Below are 22017 nucleotides of genomic sequence, written 5' to 3'. Positions count from 1 at the left end.
GGGGGGGGCGTAGGGAAAGTGGGGTCACCGAGGGTGTAGAGGACTGGAGGATGGAGGGAGATGAGGGGGACGTGGGGGTCGTGGGACACGAGGAGGTATAGGGGGCGTGGTAGAGGGCATGAAGGCGCCGGGAGGGAGTAGGGACATGGGGGATGTGGGGATCTGAGGGGGAGATAGGGATCACAGGGGGTGATGGGGAGATGTAGAGGACAAAGGGGACGTGGGGCCACAGGGACATGAAGGGAATGTGAGGTGGCACAGTGGGGGTTGTGGAGATGTGGGGGTGTGGGGGGCAAAGGGGACAATGGGAACAATGGGGGATGTGGGGATGTGAGGGAGGTATGGGAACAGGGGATGTGCAGGGTGGTGGGGACATGGAAGCGTGTAGGGACATGGAGGGGTCGGGGACGCTGAGACACTGGGACAGGAGAGGGACATGGGGGCTGTGAGGGTGTAGGGACAAAGGGAATACGGCAGCTGTGGGGATATGGGGTCATGGGGGACATGGGACAAAGGGGATGTAGGGACGTGGGAAGAAACGGGAGGCAAAGGGACGCAGGGCGATGTCCCTATGGGGCCGCATGTGGCTGAGGGACATGATGACACCGGGGGGTTGGGGACAGGGGGGAGGTGACAACGGGAGGAGGGGACACACGGGTTCAACCCTATCCCCGAGCTGCGTGCAGGCTGCAGGCTGGGCAGTCCCTGCTCTAGGTGGCAGCAGCCCCTTTCCCTTCTGTGCTGAGACACCCAAACGTCATCTCCCCTTCCCTGCGTCCCTCCGAGAAGCGCTACTCAGAGTTTCTCCTTAGATGCAATGGGAATTCCTCCAAACCCTTTCAGCCCCCTGCCTTTGTCCTCTCCCTATAGCTGTTGCCTCCAGAGTGTCCCCAAAAGTGTCCCCGGAGGTGTCTGCAAAGCTGTTCTCCTCTTGGGGTTGCACAAATCCCATTCCTCCAGCTTCTCCTCATCCCAGCCCTTCTCTTCGCACCCAGAGCATCTTCTGCTGCCCTTGCTCACAATCCTCTCTGGATGGCATCCCATCCCCACATGTCACCACACCACACAGCTTGGTGTCACCCACAAATGGCTGAAGGTGTCAATGATGAAGATATTAAAGGTGGGTGGTCCCACTACCCACCCTGAGGGACAGCACTGTCACCAATCTCCATCCATTGACCCATTGGCCACCACGCTCTGGGTATGACTTTGCAACCATCAAACCTTTCCTATTTAGAGCTGTGGGGGTCTGACCCACTTCCCATGTCATTAATGAGCATATTAATTAGTGTCGGTCCCAGCACTGACCCCTGAGGGACACCACTGTCATTTATCTCCATCTGGACTTCCACGAGCTCCCTATAGATGCTCACTGGGGCTGATGGATGTGTTTGAGGTTTTGGCTCCACCGGGGCACCAGAAAGCACAGAAGACACCAACGAAGTGTGACCAACACATGAAGCCTTAATGAATTCTTGGCTGAAGAGCTGGAAAATGAGAACTCTGAGAAGTGAGACCTCTGGTGTGGGACAATCCCACATCTCACTTGGGTTCGGCAGTGCTGAGCTTCAGCCCAGTGCCCAGGGATGGGTGCAGCCCTCAGGGGGCATTAATAAAACCCTTGGGAATAAGCAGCAGAGATCAGCCTGATGTTCTGTGTGCGTGTGGATGTGCTGTGACGGCCTTTGGGTTTTGTTTTTACTGGGAAAGACTTGAAGGCTGCAAAAAAAGCCACCTTTTCTGGCACCTTCTCCAGCAGTCACAGGCATTCAGGTGCTTCACGCGCACACCTGGAAGAGCAATAAGCGGTGTCAGCAAATGCCAGGCAGCTATCCTGTGTCAAAGCAGATAAAATCAGCTCCACCGCTGTTCTTTCTGGCTGCTCACACCTGTGTGGTGTGCAAATAATCCAGCAGAAATTCGGAGATGATTTCCACATCCTCAGCCCAACTGCGCTGGGGGAGAAACCAAAGAGATTTTGCAGAACCGTCTTTTTTCCGGACAGAAAAACCTCCCTGAGCCCATCAGAAATGGGAAAGTTTGCTATTTGTGAACGAGCAAGGTTGAACCGGATCGTCGTGTCAATGGATTTGGGAGACCTTGGGTTGTTTCCATAGAAAACAGTGGGACAGTGACTCACATAAAGACTGAGCTGCCTTGGATGGAGACATGTGGATAACGTGGCCTTGAGGACGCAGTGCACATTGGCTTCTGCAGAAATCCATTGCCATGTGTTAACCACCCACCAGAAGAGCATCAGAAGGCAGAATTCCACACGCAGGGTATCTCCCTATACCTAGAAGTGATGAAAAGCCCAAAGGGAGAGGGTTGGATTCTGGGCAGTGGGATTTCACGGGGCTCCTGAGATGGGAAAGCAGACAACGCTCAGCAGCAGGGCAGGAAAATGTGGTTTCATGCCTGAAACAACAGCAGATCCATAACAAAGATAAGGAAGCTTTGCATGATGACGGGAGTGGGGCCGGGTATTCATCCAGCTGCCTCCAGCACGAGCTGGGGAAAGCGTGGAGCTCACAGCCAAAACTGGGGGCTTCAAAGGGATCCACCAGGATGGGTGCATGGCTCAGAGGTGTGGGTCCAAGCTCTGATGCGTGGGAGGACTCAGGAGCAGAACCACTGCACAGGAATAGCTTTATACCCAGGGAAGGAGGGAATAAAGCGTGTCCCTTTGATGGGGATGAGACGATGCTGTCTGTGATCCGCATCCCATAGGGGCTGACATCATTGCTGTGTGCAGCCGTGCGTGTCGGGGCAGCAGCGGGAGGCACTGGGCACTGCAGGCTGTGAGTCACCTCATCCCCAGGCGAAGATCTCCGCCAGCTCAGGGGAACTGAGCCCAAGGAGAGATCTCACCCTCATCCCCTGCCAGAACCACGAAGGCTGGGCTGGGTGCTGGCAGGAGCTGCACCCCGATGCTGGAGGAGTCTGCTTTGGGTCAGTGCTTTTTGAGTGTCTCGCAGTCAGAGCGCAAGAATGCGCTGATCCTCGTGGAAAGGCAGCGCTGCTGCAAACAGCACCCCTAAGCAAATGGGGTCTGAGAACCATCCCCTAAGAAAACAGGATCCGGGCACCATCCATGGAGCAACAAAGCCCCAGTCTCCTGTTAATGGCAGCTGAGTGTGCAGCCCACGATCCTCCTTCCTTGCCCAGATGTACCAAGACTGATGCGATCACTGCACAAGTGCGGCATCCCTTGGGATGCTCAGTGAGAGATGTGTCTCCTGCTGTTCCCATTCAGCATCGCCTTGGTGCACAGCTCTGTCCTTCCTCAGACAAGAGGGCCATGTGGCTTGCAGGTGGGCCCGGGTTTTTTGGGCCGTTTTGGGTTAGGACCCATAAAATGGAGGAGAGAGATGTGGGGAGGAATGACCTTTTCCACCTCGGGATGTGAGATGAGTTCGGAGCATCCTCAGCCCAGCAGAAGAGAAAGCAACCACCAAAACATTGGAAGCAAGAGCAACCTTGGGATTAGGACAATTAGAAGCTGCTGGGATTTGCGTAGCCTAATTAAAGATTCACTGAGCAGACACAACGAGACACAGCCTGAGCAGCCGCCCCGTGCTCAGCATTTCCCTGTGGCTGCCCTGGGTCACGTTTCAGGGCATGATTCACATCCCACACGTAGAAGATCTCTGCTCTCACGGGCTGCGATAGGAGCTGAGTCCTGTGGGACCATCCCACAGAAAATGGATGGGAGCAGCCGGGGGTTTAGGACCCAATTTAGGGCAGAGTTGTTCATTTTGAGCAAGGAGAGAAACCTGTGATGCCGACACAGATACTTCTCACTTTTGGCACTGGATGGACTTCTCAATCCAATGACCCCAACTCATCAACCCAACAAACCCAACAAACTCAACTTCTTAACCCCAAACCCCCATCTTCTCAACCCAACAAACCCAACTCCTCAACCCAACAAACCCAACTTCTCAACCCAAAACCCCCATCTTTTCAACCCAACAAACCCAACTTCTCAACCCAACAAACCCAATTCCTCAACCCTGTGATCTCAGCTTCTCAACCCAACAAACCCAACTTCTGAACCTAAAACCCCCATCTTTTCAACCCAACAAACCCAACTTCTCAACCCAACAAACCCAATTCCTCAACCCTATGATCTCAGCTTCTCAACCCAATGAACCCAACTTCTCAACCCCAAACCCCAACTTATCGACCCAAAAACTCCAACTTCTCAGCCCAATGATCCTAATTTCTCAATACAACTCAACCCAATGGTGTTTTTCCATCTGTTGTCACAAAATGGGTTTCCCCACTCGTTGGCAATATCCGTAACAACAATCAACCCTGGAACAGCCCCGGATGGGTTTTTTTTCCACCCATATGAGCACCGCTTCTTGTTGAGCTTTGAACCTTGGACATTTTCCCTGCCACCAGGTTGCAGGGAGCAAGGCTGAAGTCACTGCAACAGCTGGAGTTTGGCAACATTGCCTTCCTCCTCCTCCCCATATGCCACATGCAGGGAAAGCTGCATAGGGACTGAATCCAGGAGCAAAAGGAGGAAAATCCATCAAGATGTGGGCAGCCCTGCTGGTCTGCAGAGAGCTGGATGCCATCCCACTCGCTGCTTGAGAAGCCGTCCTTGAGGGTTTGTTTTTGTTTTTAACCTTCGCAGAAGAATGTAAAAGTTTCAGCTGCATGAACAACCAGGAAAAATGATTTCAACCCCATGAATATTGAAGCACAAACACGGAAGGAGGAAAAGTGAAGGGAATGAGGAGGTCCCAACCCTTCCTGGTAAAGGGAGGAGTTCCTGAGGCTTCCTTAAAGCAGCCCGTTGGGAAAACCATTGTTTTCCCTCTCCTCCCACAGAGCTCAGGGCAGAGCCCAGTCCTGCGGATTCAGTTCACCCAAATCTGCCCCAATGTCTGCACAGTTTGGGGTCTGCGGCTCAGCATCGCCATATTGTGGTGCTAAGGATGCTGCAGCCCTTCACGTCCATCCATCCCCGTGGCTGCAGTCCCTGTGCAATTCTTTCTGCAATTCCTTTTAATTTGCTTTTTCAGAGTGAAATCTCCCCGTTCTCGTCCATCCATAGCAGTGCTCACTGGGGATTTGGGGGTATTTGGACTGGGAAGGAAAGCAAGAGCGGTTGTTTCCTGGTGGGTGATAAGAAGCCCTCGCTGGTTCAGATCCACGTTTGCATGTCTATGGAGATGCAAATCTGGGCATCGCCTTACAGGAAAAATCAAGAGAAACAAACTGGATATGGAAATGCTGAGCAAGACCCATCACGCTCCCCAGGCATTAATTAAGGAGCACTGATTGCCTTTGGGATCCTTCCCCAAGTAGCAGCATCCCTCCAGTGATCCCAAACCATCAGGAAGGCTCCATCACCATAAGCAAAGGCTGTGAGGAAGGGATACCAGGAGATGGTTTCCTCCCAAAAAAAGGGCATAGCTTGTGTTAATTCATGGGGAGTGCTTCGTTCTGCACCAATTAGGAAGCAAAATGCTGATTAAATTACAAATCATGCAGGCTAAACCCGAAGGTTATTTAATGCTGGGTGTTGCAGAGAGGCACTCATGAAACTGCACTGGGAGAATAATGGTAATAATAATGGAAGTGATATCCCTCAAAGTAACGATGGTGTAAATTAGGAAAGGCTGTGCTGGTAAAAAGGGGCAAAATATGGTTTGAGGACAAGAAATACATAAAGCACCAATGCTGAGGGATAAAGCAGTGTGCTCAGAGAGCTGTAATTTAGAGCCATTTTCCTCACAATCATATTTTCAACACCGATTTATTATCCTGTTAAGCCCAAGAGGTGATAAATACTAAAATCTCTTTGACAGCCACATGCCAGCAGGCATCCTCATCCCTGGTACGAAGAGCTGAGCTGCTTCTTGTTCAGAATCTTCCATGCAAACACACCAGAAGACCCTGAAACGATCCTCAAATGGAGAAGGCAGTGAGGAATGGGTGTAGATTTGGATGAGAGAGCTGGAATTGCTGCACTGTGCATCACCCTCAGCACTGCACCATCCCTGGGGCTGCGATTCGGTCTCTCCATGCTCTGGGAAATCTGTGCTTGCAGGCTGAGCAAGAGCTGGGACAAATCTGGAGCATGCATGTGAGTGGAGCAGGGCAGAGGTTTGCACTCTGCAAACAGCAGCAGTTGGTTTTTCATCCAAGGGAAATAAAACTTCCCAAGCACAGCCTTTGGGACACGGTTGTCACCACTTCCCTGCTCTGCGTGCTCAGCCTGGAGGATGATGCAGAGGTGTGGGGGATGCAGAGGTGTGGGGGATGCAGAGGTGTGGGGGATGCAGAGGGATGGGGGATGCAGAGGTGTGGGGGATGCAGAGGGATGCAAGATGCTGAGGGATGCAGGATGCACGTGGTGCAGTTGGACTCTGCAAATCAAACCTAGAGATGAAGGGATGCAGGATGCATGTGGGTGCTGGGGGATGCAGGATGCAGAGGTGTGGAGGAGGATGCAGAGGGATGCAAGATGCAGAGGGATGCAGGCTGCATGTGGTGCAGTTGGACTCTGCAAAACAAACCTAGAGATGAAGGGATGCAGGATGCACTCAGTGCAGTTGGGTTTTGCAAATGAACCCAGGGATGCAGAGGGATGCAGGATGCATGTGGTGCAAAGGATGCAGGATGCAGAGGGATGCAGGAGGCATGCAGTGCAGTCAGGCTCTGCAAATCAAACCCAAATCTGTTTGGGTTGTTTTTTTTTCCATTCAGGGGACACCTGAGCCAATGATCAGCTTTGCTGCAGCCAGGATGCAACCCCTGGGACCCACAGCCTGGTGCTCTGTGGGAAAGGGCAGCCCTGGAGCTATAAGGAGCAGCAGCCTGATGTGCCACCAGCACTGTGCAGCACTGCTTTTCCCACAGAGCACCAAGACCAGCTCACTGCATTCCTGAAATGCTATTTTATCCCCAGCATGATTTATGGAAGAGCCTGTGGATGGAGGGGCTCAGTGGTGGCCTTGTTTATATTGCAGGAGCGAGCTGTTTGTGCCCTGAACTGCCCATAAAAACAGGTTTTGTTGTTGGTTTTGTTGCATGCGTGCTTTGCTTTCTTTTGCCACTAAACCATCCCTGAAACACAGAGCAAAAAAACAAAACAAACAAACAAAAAACCCCACCAACCCCTTTGGGAGGCTGGTTGCCCCCATCCCACACTGCTGCTGTGCTGAGATCCAAGTGGGACCCAACCCATGGCCACCCCTCTGCAAACCACTCCGCTCCCAGGAAAGGCACATTGCCACTGGGCCAGGCCTGCCTGCTGCAGGAGATTAATTATTATTCAAGTGCTGATAAAGCGAGCAAGTTAAATGCAGTGATAAAGGCTCAGATAAAGCAGAGCTGCTCTGTTTGCATTTTATGGCAGGCAGGAGCTGCTCTCTGCTAACCGGGCTCTGGTGGCTGTTGCAGCCTTTGGGGATGTGTGACCCTATGCTGGCAGCAGTGGGGTTGCAATGTTCTGACATTCCTGTGCTTGGTTTGAAGTTGGAAAAGCAAATTCTGGATGCACTCAGGGCTGCTGGGTGCACAGTGCTGGGGTTTCTGTGCTTTGGGCAGTGCTGGTAGAGGCCATCAGATTGGTGAGACCCCCAGAGCCCTGCTGTATCCGTGTTCATCTTGTCCTGCAAGGATGCAGCAGGGGCAGCATTGCTGCAGGATGCTCTCATTCCCCAGCCTGGAGCATCTCTTAGTGGTCCAGTGAAGGTGGGACAATGGAGTGCAATGTTGGGAGCCATCCTGGGCACAGTTTGCCCTCATTCCTGCCGGTGCTGCACCCCCAAGGGAGCAAAGAGAGCCACCAACCAGCACAGCTGGGACAGCCACAGCCTTCAAGAGGTTCCCAGGAATGAGGGATGGGAGGAAGGGAGGAGAGCGGCAGGGAGAGCTCCTTGGGGCTGCTGGTGGGGCAGCCCAGGGCCGGGGTTGTGGGGAGGTGGGATGAGCTGCAGGAAGAGGGAGAGGTCATTGGAGGGGTGAGGCTTCTCCCGAAGGCTCCAGACCTTCCTCACACCTCTTCCTCCTTCCCCACCCACACTTAATTCTCTCTAATCTGCACGGGGACGTGCCTGCACGGCACAGGGACCTCTGGTGCACGTCAGCAGGGACCCAGGGGCCGGTCAGAGGTGAGCAGATCCTCCTTGTGCAGAGCACAAAGCAGTTCAGAGCCTTCCATCGGTCTGGGGAACTTTCCAAAGGTTCCTCCCTGAAGCAACCGAGCCAGCATCCTCCCTGCGTGCAGCACTGGGGCCGATTCCTGGCTGTGAGCAGCAGCGTTTCCACTACAGCATCAGCTCCTCGAGAGCAGGAGCAGCTCCGAATTCCTCCCAGCTGCCAGTGGTCAAAAAGCAACTGAGCAAAAGGGAGGTTTGTGGCCAGAGAGTGCAGTGTGTGAATGGGGGGATGCACACGTGGATGAGGGGATGAACACGTGGATGGGGAGATGTACGTGTGGATGAGGAGAGATGGGAAGATGCACACGTGGATGGGAAGTTGCACACATGGATGCAGAGATGCACACGTGGATGAGGAGTTGCATATGTGGATGCAGAGGTGCACATGCGGATGGGGAGAGATGGGGAGGTGCACACATGGATGGGGAGATGCACACATGGAGGCAGAGATGCACACAAGGAGCTGCACACATGATGGGGAGGTGCACACATGGATGGGGAAATGCACATGAGGAGATGCACACATGATGGGGAGATGCACACATGGATGGGGAAATGCACACATGGATGCAGAGATGCACACATGGATGGGGAGATGCACATGAGGAGATGCACACATGGATGGGGAAATGCACACCTGGAGGCAGAGGTGCACACGAGGAGATGCACACACAGGTGAGGAGATGCACACATGGATGGAGAGATGCCCACAAAGCACCACGACTGCTGCAGTCTGTGCCCACGGTGTGGGGCAGGAAATGTGGCACTGGTGTTTTCTTAGGAAAGGGCATGGTTCCTCCTGCAAAGGAAGGAAGCACTGGGGGTTAGGAGGCCTCTTTGGGGGCCAGGAGGAGCTGCACCTCCAGGCACAGCCCGCGTTCAGGGGCATGAAGGCAGAGCTGCAGACGATCCAGCACTCGGATGGTGGGAGGAAGGATTGCAGCTCCCCATCCTACACGACAGCTCCAGGGTGGTGACGGTGCTGAGGAGCCCAGTGTGACCCCACAGCCCCTGGGGTGGCTGCCAGCAGCACAGTGCCTGCAGACTGCTGCCTTTAGCTGACGTTCCTCCCTGCTGGTTGGGCTGTGGGGCTGTTTAAATATAGATTTTAATAGGAAAAAAAAAAAAAGGTTAATTTCAAAAGTGACAGCTCACTTTGGCAGCAAACCTTTGCTTTCTGGCCCAAAGCCCCTGTGCCTGCACTCCCAGGATCCCTGGGCCGTGTTCCAGGTCCCCTCCTCTGCCCTAAACCTTTGGATACCGGGGGGCTTCGGGTGTGTCACAGTGGGAAAAGGGACAGAACGTCCCAGGAGGGACGGGGACGCNAGGCTGCAGCCGTTCACCTTCACACAGCCTGGCCGAGGACAAACCTTAAGGAACAAAAGGAAATTGCTTTATTCCGTCTGTTTGCATTCCTGTACAACCTCCTTCCCAAAGCAAAAAGCTCCCCCCGCTGCAATGGAACAACAGAAACCTCTCTGACTTTCTGTCCCTCTCCCCCTCCCCCCAACACAGACTTTTATTTTTTCCCTATCCTTGATGCTTTCTCCCCCGAACTTTAAGGGTTTGGGGACTCCATGTTGGGTGTTTGCTCTCTGAGAAGCACAGGGCAGCAGCACATTGCAGCACTTCTGCTTTAAAGTGCTGGACTGGCAGAAATTGGGCAAAATAGAGCAAAATGTGAAGCGTGGTGGCACGAACAGCATGGCAGAATTGTGCCCCCCTCCCCCTCTCTGTGTGGTGCTTGGGGACACCTCCGGGCCATTTGTGGGGAAGGGGACAGAAGGGACATTTTCCCCAGTGTTTGCAGTTAGGAGGGTGCTGGGGCAGGGAGCAGGAATGAGGGTTGGGTTGGCTGCGCCCTGGGGATGCCACATCCCTCCTCTCCATTGCTGCAGCTCCTGGTGCACGGCTCTGTGTCACTGCCCCCCACCTCTCCAGGGATCTCCCTGGCACCGAATGTCTCCCAGCTCAGTGGGGTGGCACCAACCACCGTCCCCAATGGCTGCACTCACCCCACGTGTGCCACAGTCACCCCAATCACCCCATATGTGCCATGGTCACCCCACGTGTGCCATGGTCATTGTCACCCCATGTGTGCCACCACCATCCCATGTGTGCCACGGTCATTGTCACCCTATATGTGCCATGGTCACCCCATGTGTGCCATGGTCATTATCACCCCACATGTGCCACCACCATCCCATGTGTGCCACGGTCATTGTCACCCCATATGTGCCATGGTCACCCCATATGTGCCATGGTCACCCCATGTGTGCCATGGTCATTGTCACCCCATATGTGCCACGGACATTGTCACCCCACATGTGCCACTACCATCCCATGTGTGCCACGGTCATTGTCACCCCATGTGTGCCATGGTCACCCGATGTGTGCCATGGTCATTGTCACCCCATATGTGCCATGGTCACCCCATGTGTGCCATGGTCATTGTCACCACATGTGTGCCACTGTCACCCCATACGTGCCACGGTCATTGTCACTCCATGTATGCCACTGTCACCCCACATGTGCCACGGTCATTGTCACCCCACGTGTGCCATGGTCACCCCATGTGTGCCATCATTGCATTGAGGGGACAGACCCCTCCCAGCGGGGGTCATGGGGACAACTGAGCCCCTGGCCTGGTGCCTCTCCTTCAGAGCCTGCGGATGGGCGAGGACTTTCTCTGGAGCCGTAAAACCCAAAATAGCTCCTTGTTGTTTTTCCCCGGGATCCCAAACAAAGCAAAATGCTCACTGCCGGCCTTGGCCGCTCGCCCACGGCTGCCGGATTTCTGGAGCCCACCAGGATCCCTCCTGTCCCGTAAGCAGGAAGATGGAAACAGGCAACTCCTTCGGAAACGCTTTGGAGACGGCGGCTGCGGGGCTGCAGCCATCGGGGGGCTGGGAAGGAGATGGGGGGGGGGGACATCCTGCGGGGCCGGACCTGGGAACCACGGGGTGCCATGGCGTGGGAAGGGGAGCTGGTGGGGAGAAACCTCAGCGAGCAGCCGTCCTTGGGCGGGTTTCTCAGCCTCCTTGGCCGTCCTTGCTTGGAGCAGCACCGTGGCACGTCTTGGCTCTCTGCCCCAAGGACGGAGCGGGGTGACGGGGTGACGGCGGAGGCGGCTCCGCTTGGGGACGGGCGCAGTGGGTGGCATCGCCCTGCGGGTCCCGCAGCTCCGGCTGCAGCCCGGCTCCGGGTTTGCAAACATTTGCTCGACAACCGTCGGTGCGTTTCCTGCTCGGCGGGGCGTCACGCGGCACGGGGAAAGTTTGCTGAGTGAGTAAGAGGAGGCGTCCCCGCATTGGTGACAGCGGGAGGCTGCGGATGTGGCCGGAGAGCGCTGCGCTCCTGAGCTCCTTTACTTCTGCCCCTTCCTGAGCCTCTTGCAAAGGGCTGCCGTGAGCCCGGGGAAGAGGAAGAGGAGGAGGAGGAGGAGAAAGAGGGAGGCTTTGAGGTGCGGAAAGGGCTGGAGAAGATGGAGCAGCCTGAGAGCACCCAGCGGTGGGTGCCCGCCTCCAGCACCTGTCTGCACCCAGGCGGTGCGGGGTCCCCTCAGCTCCCTGCAAAGCAGTTTTATTTTGCATTAAATTCATTTGTTGAGGAGGATTCTGCAGCTGCTCCGCCTTGGATTCCTGCTCTGAGGTTTTCAGTTGCTTTGTGCCTCTCAGTGGAGTTGCTCAAAGCTTCTTTACCAGTTCAGGTACGCAGAAGATCTGGCCCAGAAGACTCTGAATTCCCAAAATCGCGTATGAGCGTTTCCCAAAATGGCCTTTTGAGCACCTCCACCAGCCCTGAGTGCTGCAGGATGTTCCCAGGGAGGCTTTCAAATCCTCCACAAACAACCTGAGGGCACAAAGCCTTGCTCTGGAGATGCTCCCAGAAGGATGCTCCATGTCGTGCCATAGAGCTCACGCTCCAGCTGCCTTCAGTGCACGATGAAGGGCTGTTGGGAGCTGGTGGCACAGCAAAAAAGGGAGAAGACAGCAGAGAAAGCAGAATTAGGAGGAAAAAAAAGCATTGCTGATGGCAATGGCCAAAAGGAAGAGCAGTGGTGGAGGACGCAGATGTGGCCATGGAGAGGGCTGAGCATCACAGTCGTTGTCATTCGGATGGAATATCCCTTGTGGTTGAACACGAGCTGCTCAAGTTTGCAGCGTGCAGAGCAGCATCCCTGGGCCCTTCTGCTGGAATCTGACGTCTTTTCCATCCTCCTCTGCTGGATGAGGCTTCAAAGCTGGAGGAGAAGCTCGGGGCTTTCCCTCGCCCTGCCCTTCCCGCAGGTCGCTCTGATGTCCTCTGCCAGCAGTGAGCACTCGCTGTGTGTCTCCCATCGGTGCCTTTGATCCCTTCGTGCAAAGGCTTTGCTTTAAACTTCCTCCTTTCATCCTTTCATCTCCCACCTCTCTCCCTTCGGCGCCCTCTCCCCATCCCGGAGTGAAACGTGGCTGCAGGGCAGGTTGCAGGGTTGGGTCCTCGCTGTGCACGTGAGGGTTGCTGCAGTGCAGAGATGTGGGATGCATTGAGCCACCTCCATCCCAGCTCCTCCTTGCTGGTTTCCAGCAGTGTCTGAATTGTTCTCCCTGACGCACGCTGGGCATTCCGTGTTGGTGTGGCTGAAATGGGCCAAAATAGAGCTGGAAGTGGGTGGTTTGTGGATGCAGGTGTCGGAGGGGTGGGCAGAACAGAGGCTTTGCCATGGTTTCAGGAGGACGGTGCTGGTGGGGGCTCAGGGAGGTGTGTGCACCTTCTCCTGGTGCAGAGCAGGTGGGGCTGAGTGGTGCGGGGTGTGTGCAGGAAGGGAGTTGGGAGTTAGGGTTCCATTGCACTGCATTGCTTTCATTGCATTGCACTGCACTGCGCTGCTTTCATTGCATTCCATAGCACTGCATTTGGGTTAGGGTTAAATTTAGGACTAGGGTTGCACTGCATTGCTCTGCATTGGGTTAGGTTAGTGGTTAGGGTTAGCAGTTAGGGGTAGGGCTAAGGTCAGGGTTAGGTTTACGTTGCATTCCGTTGCTCTGCAGTGCACTGTTGTGGATTTCATTGCATTTCATTGCATTTCCCCTTCTTTTGGGGGCCATCAACACCTTCTTTTTGCTTTTCCAGACCCCGCTTTTGGATGCTGAATCCTCCCTGGACTATGGACACAGCCTTACCCAGGTGAGAATGCTGCAGAGACACGAGTGTGGCATTCAGAGAAAGGCTGATGGGGGGAGAAACAAAAGGAAGGCTGTGGTGGGGGGTGGGGAGGCATGTCGGGACAGTGATCCTTTGGGATCAGCCATTCCTGGGACTGAGGATGGAGATCCTGAGGTGCTGGGATGGGCTGAAGATGGGCGCTGAGCAGGTTCAGCACAAAGGGGTGCAAGAAGCTCGCACTGCCCACACCCTCCATGCACCATAGAACCTCAATTCCCCTCCAGGCATCCTCGGAGAAGATCTGGAGAGCTGGAAAGCTCCTCTTCACCTACCTCAACAGCACCAGACCCAGCCTCATCCGGGACCATAAGCATCACCTGCGGCACCACAGGTGGGACCTCCAGCACCCACCCCACCCTTGGGGACCCTCGGGGGGCTCCCGGATGCTGCAGCCTCATTGTGGGCGTTTTCCTCATGCTTCCCTCTCTTTGCAGGAGGTGCTGCTCTGGGAAGGAGCTGGTGGACTGGATGCTGAATGCAGAGCTGGGCATCCAGACACGGAGCCAAGCCATCGGCGTGGGGCAGGTGTTGGTGGACGGCGGGGTCCTGACGCACGGTGAGGGGGTCCCCGAGGGCATCCCGGCTCACCCATGGGTCCACACCCCGGCTCATGTGCTCTTCCCTCCCCTCAGTGAAACAGGAGTGGCATTTCCAGGACAAGGACACCCAGTTCTATCGCTTTGCTGAGTTGGAGCTGAACCCCGAACCCCGCATGGGGCTGCGGGATGCGGAGGAGCTGCTGGAGGCGGTGACCTTCCTGGCACAGCTGGGGCCTGATGCACTGCTCACCATGGCCCTGCGCAAACCGTGAGTGCTGGGGGGCTCCTGGGGGGCTTCTAGGTGCTCCTGGGGGCTCCTGGGTACTCCTGGGGGTCCTGGTGGCTCGCTTCCATCCTGCTCCAATCACAGCTGGAGGTGCTGCAGATAGGGCATCCTGAGCATCCTTTCCCCCTCTGGAACTGGAGAGGATGCAGGAGGGAATCCAGGACTTTGAGATGCTCTCAGTGGCCACTTATCACCCCTGTCCCCCTCCCAGACCTGCCCAGCGCACAGAGGATGAGCTGGAACTCATTTTTGAGGAGCTGCTCCACATTAAAGCCGTGGCTCACCTCTCCAACTCGGTGAGTGTGGGCTGCACCCTGCTGCCCTCGTGCCTGCATCCATCCCCTCCAAGCCCTCCTGCATCCCACTGCCTCCCCTCCACGCATCCTCCTGCTCTCCTGGCCCTTCGCAACCACCCCTGAGTTGTCACCCTGCGTGTCCCCTCCATGCTGAGGGTGGCTGCCCCTTGCTGCAGGTGAAGCGAGAGCTGGCGTCTGTGCTGATGTTCGAGTCGCACCAGAGAGCCGGCACCGTGTGTGAGTGTGCCCACTGAATTCCATGTGCTGGGGGATGGGATGGCCCCTAGGACAGCATCCCCAGGTTGGGTGGGCATTGCTGTCCGTGCGGATGCTCCTGCTGGCTCCATAGGAGTAGGGGTGGATGGGTGGGATGGGGCGGATGAAGGTACTTTGGGGTCTCACCCATCTGGCTGTGGGTTGTTGTTGGGATGGGGGCTGACGAGGGATGCTCTGGGTCTCACTCACACCACTGTTTCCCCCGCAGTGTTCAGCCAAGGGGATAAAGGCACCTCGTGGTACATTGTCTGGAAGGGTTCGGTGAACGTGGTCACCCATGGCAAGGTAGGTGCGTCCCCACGCCTCCACCCCATCCGTGCTGTCACCTTGGTGCCAAGGTGCACCCCATTTCTCCAATCTGGCCTGGGTCAGGTTCAGGTTTGGATTAGCCCTGTCCCCTTGCAGGGCTTGGTGGCCACATTGCACGAAGGGGACGATTTTGGGCAGCTGGCACTTGTGAACGACGCTCCCCGAGCAGCCAGCATCATCCTGAGGGAAGACAACTGCCACTTCCTCCGGGTGGACAAGCAGGACTTCAACCGCATCCTCAAGGTGGGCAGCTGGGATGGGATCTCCTCACCATCCCAGGACCTTCCTGTGGCTGTGGGACGTGGGGTTTGCTCTGGGATGTGCAGAGTGTGGTGGTTGCAGGGGGATGGGGTGCAACGAACCACCATGCAGTGGCAGCAGGGTGCTGGGGTGCAACGAACCACCATGCAGTGCCAGCAGGGTGCTGGGATGCAACGAACCACCATGCAGTGCCAGCAGGGTGCTGGGGTGCAATGAACCACCATGCAGTGCCAGCAGGGTGCTGGGATGCAACGAACAACAATGCAGTGCCAGCAAGGTGCTGGGGTGCACTGAGCTGCCATGCAGTGCCAATGGAGTGCTGGGGTGCAAGAAGCTGTGTGAGCAATGCACTGCAGCCCGTGCTGCTTGCTGACAGCTGGCTTTGCCCAGGGATCAGCCTGGAGAGGACAGGCTGTGGTCACCAAGCCAGGCTGAAGGCTGCTTTCCCCATTTAGGACGTGGAAGCCAACACCATGCGCCTGAAGGAGCACGGGAAGGTGGTGCTGGTGCTGCAGAAGAACCTGCAGGGAGGCAGCAGCCAGCCGGCCACGACGCGGAGCAGCAGGTGACAGCAACAGCTGCCCATCGCCATCCCTCCTGCTGCAGGCACACTGCTGGCCTTTCCCTGAGCCTTCTCTTGGAGGAATTTGGGGGAGAATCGTGGCAGCGGCGATGCCAAAGCCGTTCTGAGCGCCGGGTCCTTGATGCACTTCAGGTACCTGGTGATGGCTGGGACACCGGAGAAGATCCTGGAGCATCTGCTGGAGTTCATGAGGCTCGACGCCACGCTCTACGACCCCGTGGGTAGGTGGGGGCTGCCCTTTTCTCTCCATCAAATCCCTCCTTTGGGCTGGGAGAACTGCAGAGCGTCTCCTCCCTCCTCTCCCACGTCCCCACACCCCCCATGCAGAGCTGCAGAACAGGGAGAGCCGGGAGCCAGGAGATGTCCCCAGCGGGTAAAAAATCAGAACTGCAGAACCAGCATCCAACCTCCTCCCCCCGCCCAACTTTTTATGATTTCCATTCCAAAAAGCCTTTCCCTTCATTCCAAAAAAATAATATATTTATCTCCGCATTCTTCTCAGCCCTTTCCTTGGCCTTTAGAAGCAAAACGCGACCCAGTGGGAGCTGTGAGGTGGAAGACCCCATGGCAACCCCACAGGGACGTCCCCAGCCCGGTGCGGGTGCAGCACAGCGGGGCTGTCTGCTCTCTTCCAGACACACTGCTGGGGGATTTCCTGCTGACCTACACTGTGTTCATGCCGACCTCGCAGCTCTGCAGGGCTCTGCTGCATCAATATCCTTCTGCTGCTGATGGGGGGCCCGTGGCATGCAGCCCCTCCTGCAGGGACCACCTTGGTCCCTGTCCCCTTAATGGGACATCGGGATGGCGGTGGGAACCCCAAATCTCCAAGCGAAGGGCGCATCCCCATTCCCTGTCCTTGTGGGGAGAGGGGTCCGCTCGCTGCCTTCACCCACATCCTCCATACTGGTGCCCTTAACTGGTCCCAGTTTCCGCGCAGAGCCGCTGGATGGCTCAGAGCAGGAGAAAGCCACCTACTGCCTGCACAAGCGCCGCAAGATCCTGCGCCTGGTGAGCCAGTGGGTGCTGCTCTACGGGCGGCTGCTGCAGGGCGACCGCAGCACCACGGCTCTGCTGCAGGTACTGGGAGCACGGGGCAGCCCCTTGGGGTCCCCACGTCACCTCTGTGTCACACTGAGTGCTCCCCCTTGTCCTCCCGTAGAACCTCGCTGACCTGGTGAGCCAGGACCCTCGGCTGGGGGCCATGGTGCAGGAGCAGGAGCGGCGGCGGCCCCGAGCGTGAGTGCCATGGGCGTCTCCATCCCATAATGATCTAGTGCCACCTCTGTCCGTTGGGTCCTTGTGCCCTCGGGGTGACTGCAGACATCTCCATCCCATAATGACCCGGTGCCACCTCCATGCTTGTGCCCCCTGAGGGCGGCATCCTAAGCGCTGCCGCCCTCTTAACACCGCCTTTCCTCCTCTTGGTGCAGGATGGAGAATGGGGACAGCAGCATTTCTCCCCAGCCCAAGGTAGGGTCAGCCCTGAGGGTGTCAGGAACAGGGAGATGGGACCCCCAGAAGCGGGGTATCAGGGGGGTGCCATGCTTCCTACTCTCCCCTCTCTCGCTGCAGTCTCGGAGCTCCATGAGCTGGCTCTCCAGCCAAGACGAGGCGGCTTTGAGCAGCAGCTGTGCCTTAAGAGCCCAGGATAAAGGTACAGGGACTGCGGGCACACCCATGGCCACGCTCTGGATGTGGTCACAGTGCTGACACCTCCACCCTGACAGTGCCCTACGAGATCTACAGAGCTGACCATTCGTGCCTGGTGACGGTGCTGCCCGTCAACGCATCGGTGCGGGATGTGCTGCAGTCCCTCGCTCCACAGCTGGGATGGGATGGAGAGCATCTCCTGGTGAAGGTGAATTCATCCGGAGGTGAGCGGTGGTCCCGGGGCACTCCAGGGTCCCTGAGCTTTGCAGCAGCCCTGCACCCATCCTCCCATCTCCTGCAGATAAAGTGGGGCTGCAGCTGGACACCGTGGGGGTGTTCACCTCGCTGGGGCTCAACGAGCGGCTCTTTGCTGTCAGCGTGGAGGAGCTGAGCAGTTTGGTGAGCCGGGGGGGGTGGGCATGGGATGGGAGGTGCTGGGGGGAATCCTCGTGTTGTGGTTCTGGAGCTGGGTTGGGCGTCGCTTTGCTCCATGTAGCACAGCTGCCGGCATTGCTTCTGGTCCTTCAGCTCCAGGGGGGTCTGTGAGGAGATGTGGGGCACCTGTGAGCTGAGATAGAGGCGATGGGTGGGAGTTCAGTGAGCTGGGCAGGAGGGAATAGAGGGAGACCCATGAGCCAGAATGGAGAGGGTTTGATGAGTGAGGGAAGGGGATCAGAGAGCCACGATGGAGAGGATGAAGGGGATTTCAGTGAGCCGGGCGGTAGGGGGGGCATGAATCCCGCTGGAGGAGGTGATTTCAGTGAGCTGAGCAACAGGGGGAGCCGTGAAACACAATGGAGAGGATGGAGGGGATTTCAATAACTGGGCAGTAGGGGGGGACCCATGAACCAAGTGGAGGTGATGGAGGGCCATGGTGAGCCCAGCTATAGGCTCTGATCCTGGCTCTGGGTTGGGGTGTCCATCACCCCCATTCTGTGCGCAGACCCCCCACCCTGAGCAGTTGGGCCCCCACGTTGGCTCCTCGGACACGTTGGATCTCATCAGCTCCAAGGACCTGGCCAGCCACCTCACCGACCACGACTGGAACCTCTTCAAGAGCATCCACCAGGTAAGGGCTGCACCTGGATGCCGAGGTAGGGGGCTTAAATCCTCCAGGGTGATTCTGGGGGTCCCCCTGTCACATCCCCACCCATCCTCTGCCACGCCAGGTGGAGATGATCCACTACATCGTGGGGCCGCAGAAGTTCCACGAGGTGACGACAGCCAACCTGGAGCGAATGATGCGGCGTTTCAACGAGCTGCAGTACTGGGTGGCCACCGAGCTGTGCCTCTGCCCTGAGCTGGCCAGGAGAGCCCAACTGCTGCGCAAGTTCATCAAGCTGGCTGCACAGTGAGTGTCCCCAACGTCCCCTCCCCACTGGGACACGTTGGTGGCTTCCCCGCTCACCTCATCCCATGGCCGCAGCCTCAAGGAGCAGAAGAATCTGAATTCCTTCTTCGCGGTGATGTTTGGTGTGAGCAACACAGCCGTGAGCCGCCTTGCCAAGACCTGGGAGGTAACAGCCCATGGGCTCCTGCCACCTCCCCTGGGCTCTGCAGTGACAGATCCAAGTCTCCATGACAAAGATCAGGGGTGGCCAAGCTGCTGGGTTCCTACATGAGCTGCACCCCGAGGCCTGGGGAGGCGGGGAGCGCATTTCCCATGAAGATCAGGATGCAACTGTTGGAAGGGACCTTAAAGATCATGGAATCATGGGATGGTTGGGTTGGAAGGGTCCTTAAAGGTCATGGAACCATGGGATGGTTGGGTTGGAAGGGACCTTAAAGATCATGGAACCATGGGATGGTTGGGCTGGAAGGACCGTTGCTGCCAAGCACCCAGAGCAAGCAACATCACAGATCCCAAAGAGGGCTATTGGGATGGGGGGCTTGGAGGTGCATGGAGATTTAGGGGGGTTGAGCACGGTGGTTTGTGGGGCCATCCTGACCTCCTCTCTGTGCAGAGGCTGCCCCATAAGATCCGTAAGCTGCACGCGGCGCTGGAGCGGATGCTGGTGAGTGCAGCTGCTTCCCATGGAGCTGGAGGGTCTCAGTGATGGGATGGGGTTTAGGGGTCAGGAAGCAGAGCCGGGGGGTCTGTGCCTGCCCCATATCTCTGGGTTTACTGCCACTCCCTGCTGCCCCTGCTTCCCCTAATACACAGAGTCACAGGGATGGCACGGAGGTGGTGCAACGTGTGCTCCCACATTTGGGATGTGCTGTTCCAGGGCACCCCTCCCCGCATCTCTGCTGTTCCATCAGCCCCGATCCCTCTGCCTGTCCCCAGGACCCATCATGGAATCACCGGGTCTATCGTCTGGCCGTCGCCAAGCTGAGCCCCCCCATCATCCCCTTCGTCCCCCTCCTCCTTAAAGGTGCGTACCACAGCTTTGTGCACGCAGGGGACTGAGAAACCAAACCCAGGGCTCACCCCAACCCCTACCCCACACCCCCATCCCCTCCTGTTACAGACTTGACCTTCATCCACGAGGGCAACCGCACGCTGGCTGAGAACCTCATCAACTTTGAGAAGATGGTGAGTGGTGGTGGGGGGCTTCTCCCCTTGGACCACCCTTTGGGGGCACTGCTTGGCCCAGAGCATCCACGCAGCATCAGCCGTGCTCCACGGTGTGGGTGGGGAGGGCAGTTTCTGCTGAAGCTGCAGGGTGTTTTCCCAGCTGGGAGCAAAATGGTGCTGGGTGGCAGCGAGTCACCTCTGTGCAACTGCCCACAGCACATGATGGCGAAGACGGTGCGCGTCCTGCAGCGCTGCCGGGGCCAGGCACATGGTGAGTGGGGCTGGGGGTGTCGTGGGGCTGGGGGTGTCGTGGGGCTGGTGGGCTGTCGCTCAGCTCCTGCTTTCTGTATGCACCCAGCTCCGCTGTCCCCACTGCGGAATCGCTCCCCACACCGACCAGAGGATGCCAGGGCCGTCAGGATCAGCACATGTAGGTGTGGGGCTGGGAGACCCTGGGTTCTTAATGAGGTTTACTCATTAAGTGCATGAATGGGGTCCACTGGTGTGCCTGTTGTTCTTTAAAAGTGGAGAGATGCGAACACTGGGATGGTGCTGTTGGTGCCTTGGCATTTCCAGCTGGGCATCACTTTGCCCCATGGAACACACCTGTTCCCATTTTCTTCTGTTCCTTTAGTGCCAAAGGGAGGGGTGGGAGGTCCTGGAACTGAAACCATAGAGGTGTTGGGGGGATTTCGTTGAGATGGGCAGTAGGGAATAGAGGGGATCCATGAGCCACACAAAGAGGGTTCAGTGGGCTGAGCTAAGGGTGACGGAGGGGAGTCAGAGAGCCACAGTGGAGAAGATGGAGGGGATTTCAGTGAGCTGAGCAAGAGGGGGGACCCAAGAACCCAACTGGAGATGACGGAGGGAGTTCCAACGATCTGGGCGAGAGGGAGGATCCATGAACCAAGTTGGGGTGATGAAGGGAATTGCAGTGAGGTGGGCAGTTTAGGAGGACCCACAAACCCAGCTTGGGGGGGGACAGAGGAGGGTCGGGCTGGAGGCAGAGATGGGGATGTGAGCAATGAGGAGGGGGGTCTCACGGAGCCCATCCCTCACCCTGCAGGCTCGGAGCAGTCGCTGAGCGTGCGGAGCCCCGTCTCCACCTGGGCGTATCTGCAGCACCTGAAAGCCATCGACAGCCAGAAGGAGCTGCTGCGGCTCTCTCGAGACCTGGAGTCCTGATGGGCAGGAGGGAAAGGGAGCAAGGACTCAGCAGGGACGTGGCACTGTGTGTCCTGATGGCACAGCAGCCCGTGGCTCTGCTATGGGAGCCAGACCTGTCCGTGCAGTCGGGAGCCCACGGGGGGCTGTGGGCAGGTGAGGCCATGGACAGCAGGGTCTGCAGCCCCCACGCAGTGAGCAATAGAGGTATTTTTGTATGCAAGGCTGTGCTCACCTTATTTCTCCATGCAGCAGCCAGCATTCGCTCCTTGCACTGTCGGGGTGCCCTGGATGCCCCCAGCACCAACGCTGCCAGCTCTGGGGGTGCTGCGCTCCATCCCTCTGTCCTGTTTGCCCCCTGGGATGTGCTGTGTCCTCCATCTCAGCTCTCTGGAGCTGCATGGACCCAGGAGCACAGCTTGGGCTAAGCTCAGCCACCTGCGTGCCTCAGTTTCCCTACATGGACAGGGGAAGAACAGCAGCAGAGATGCGACAGCATCTGTTGTGGTGGGAGGAAGTGATGGAGACGGGGATCAGATCAAGCTGTTCCCAAGCCCTCACCCACCCCTCCCTGCCCCTCTGGCTGTACATGGAGCAATGATTGTCCCAGTGCTATAAGCAGGAGGAATGGGGCTGTGGGCTTCAGGGCTGATCCCTGCCCCCAAAGTCTTCCCATTTTTGCAGGGTACCAAAGGACCAGAGCACTGCTGAGTTCCACCTCACAGTCCATGGGGTTGG

At 57.0% G+C, this 22017-nt stretch overlaps 1 protein-coding gene across 1 annotated transcript; it reads left to right on the top strand.

The window, feature by feature from the left end:
* The first annotated feature begins 11154 nt into the window (after nucleotides 1–11154).
* Nucleotides 11155–22001, top strand: RAPGEF3 (Rap guanine nucleotide exchange factor 3). The gene is made up of 29 exons (XM_031557795.1): nucleotides 11155–11175; nucleotides 11587–11734; nucleotides 11864–11895; nucleotides 13302–13355; nucleotides 13619–13725; nucleotides 13829–13950; nucleotides 14027–14201; nucleotides 14431–14515; nucleotides 14692–14752; nucleotides 15000–15076; nucleotides 15197–15343; nucleotides 15817–15926; nucleotides 16077–16165; nucleotides 16580–16658; nucleotides 16874–17024; nucleotides 17107–17183; nucleotides 17378–17417; nucleotides 17520–17601; nucleotides 17675–17821; nucleotides 17899–17996; nucleotides 18541–18666; nucleotides 18767–18948; nucleotides 19024–19114; nucleotides 19562–19612; nucleotides 19885–19972; nucleotides 20069–20133; nucleotides 20332–20386; nucleotides 20474–20545; nucleotides 21182–22001. Exons 1-29 carry the CDS (start codon nucleotides 11155–11157, stop codon nucleotides 21298–21300), a joined length of 2751 nt encoding a protein of 916 aa, XP_031413655.1. The 3' UTR covers nucleotides 21301–22001.
* The last annotated feature ends 16 nt before the right edge of the window (nucleotides 22002–22017 follow it).

The sequence above is a fragment of the Meleagris gallopavo genome, unplaced genomic scaffold (genome assembly GCF_000146605.3).
Source record: "Meleagris gallopavo isolate NT-WF06-2002-E0010 breed Aviagen turkey brand Nicholas breeding stock unplaced genomic scaffold, Turkey_5.1 ChrUn_random_7180001957721, whole genome shotgun sequence".
Classification (NCBI taxonomy): domain Eukaryota; kingdom Metazoa; phylum Chordata; class Aves; order Galliformes; family Phasianidae; genus Meleagris; species Meleagris gallopavo.
This window is presented reverse-complemented; position numbering and strand designations above follow the sequence as displayed.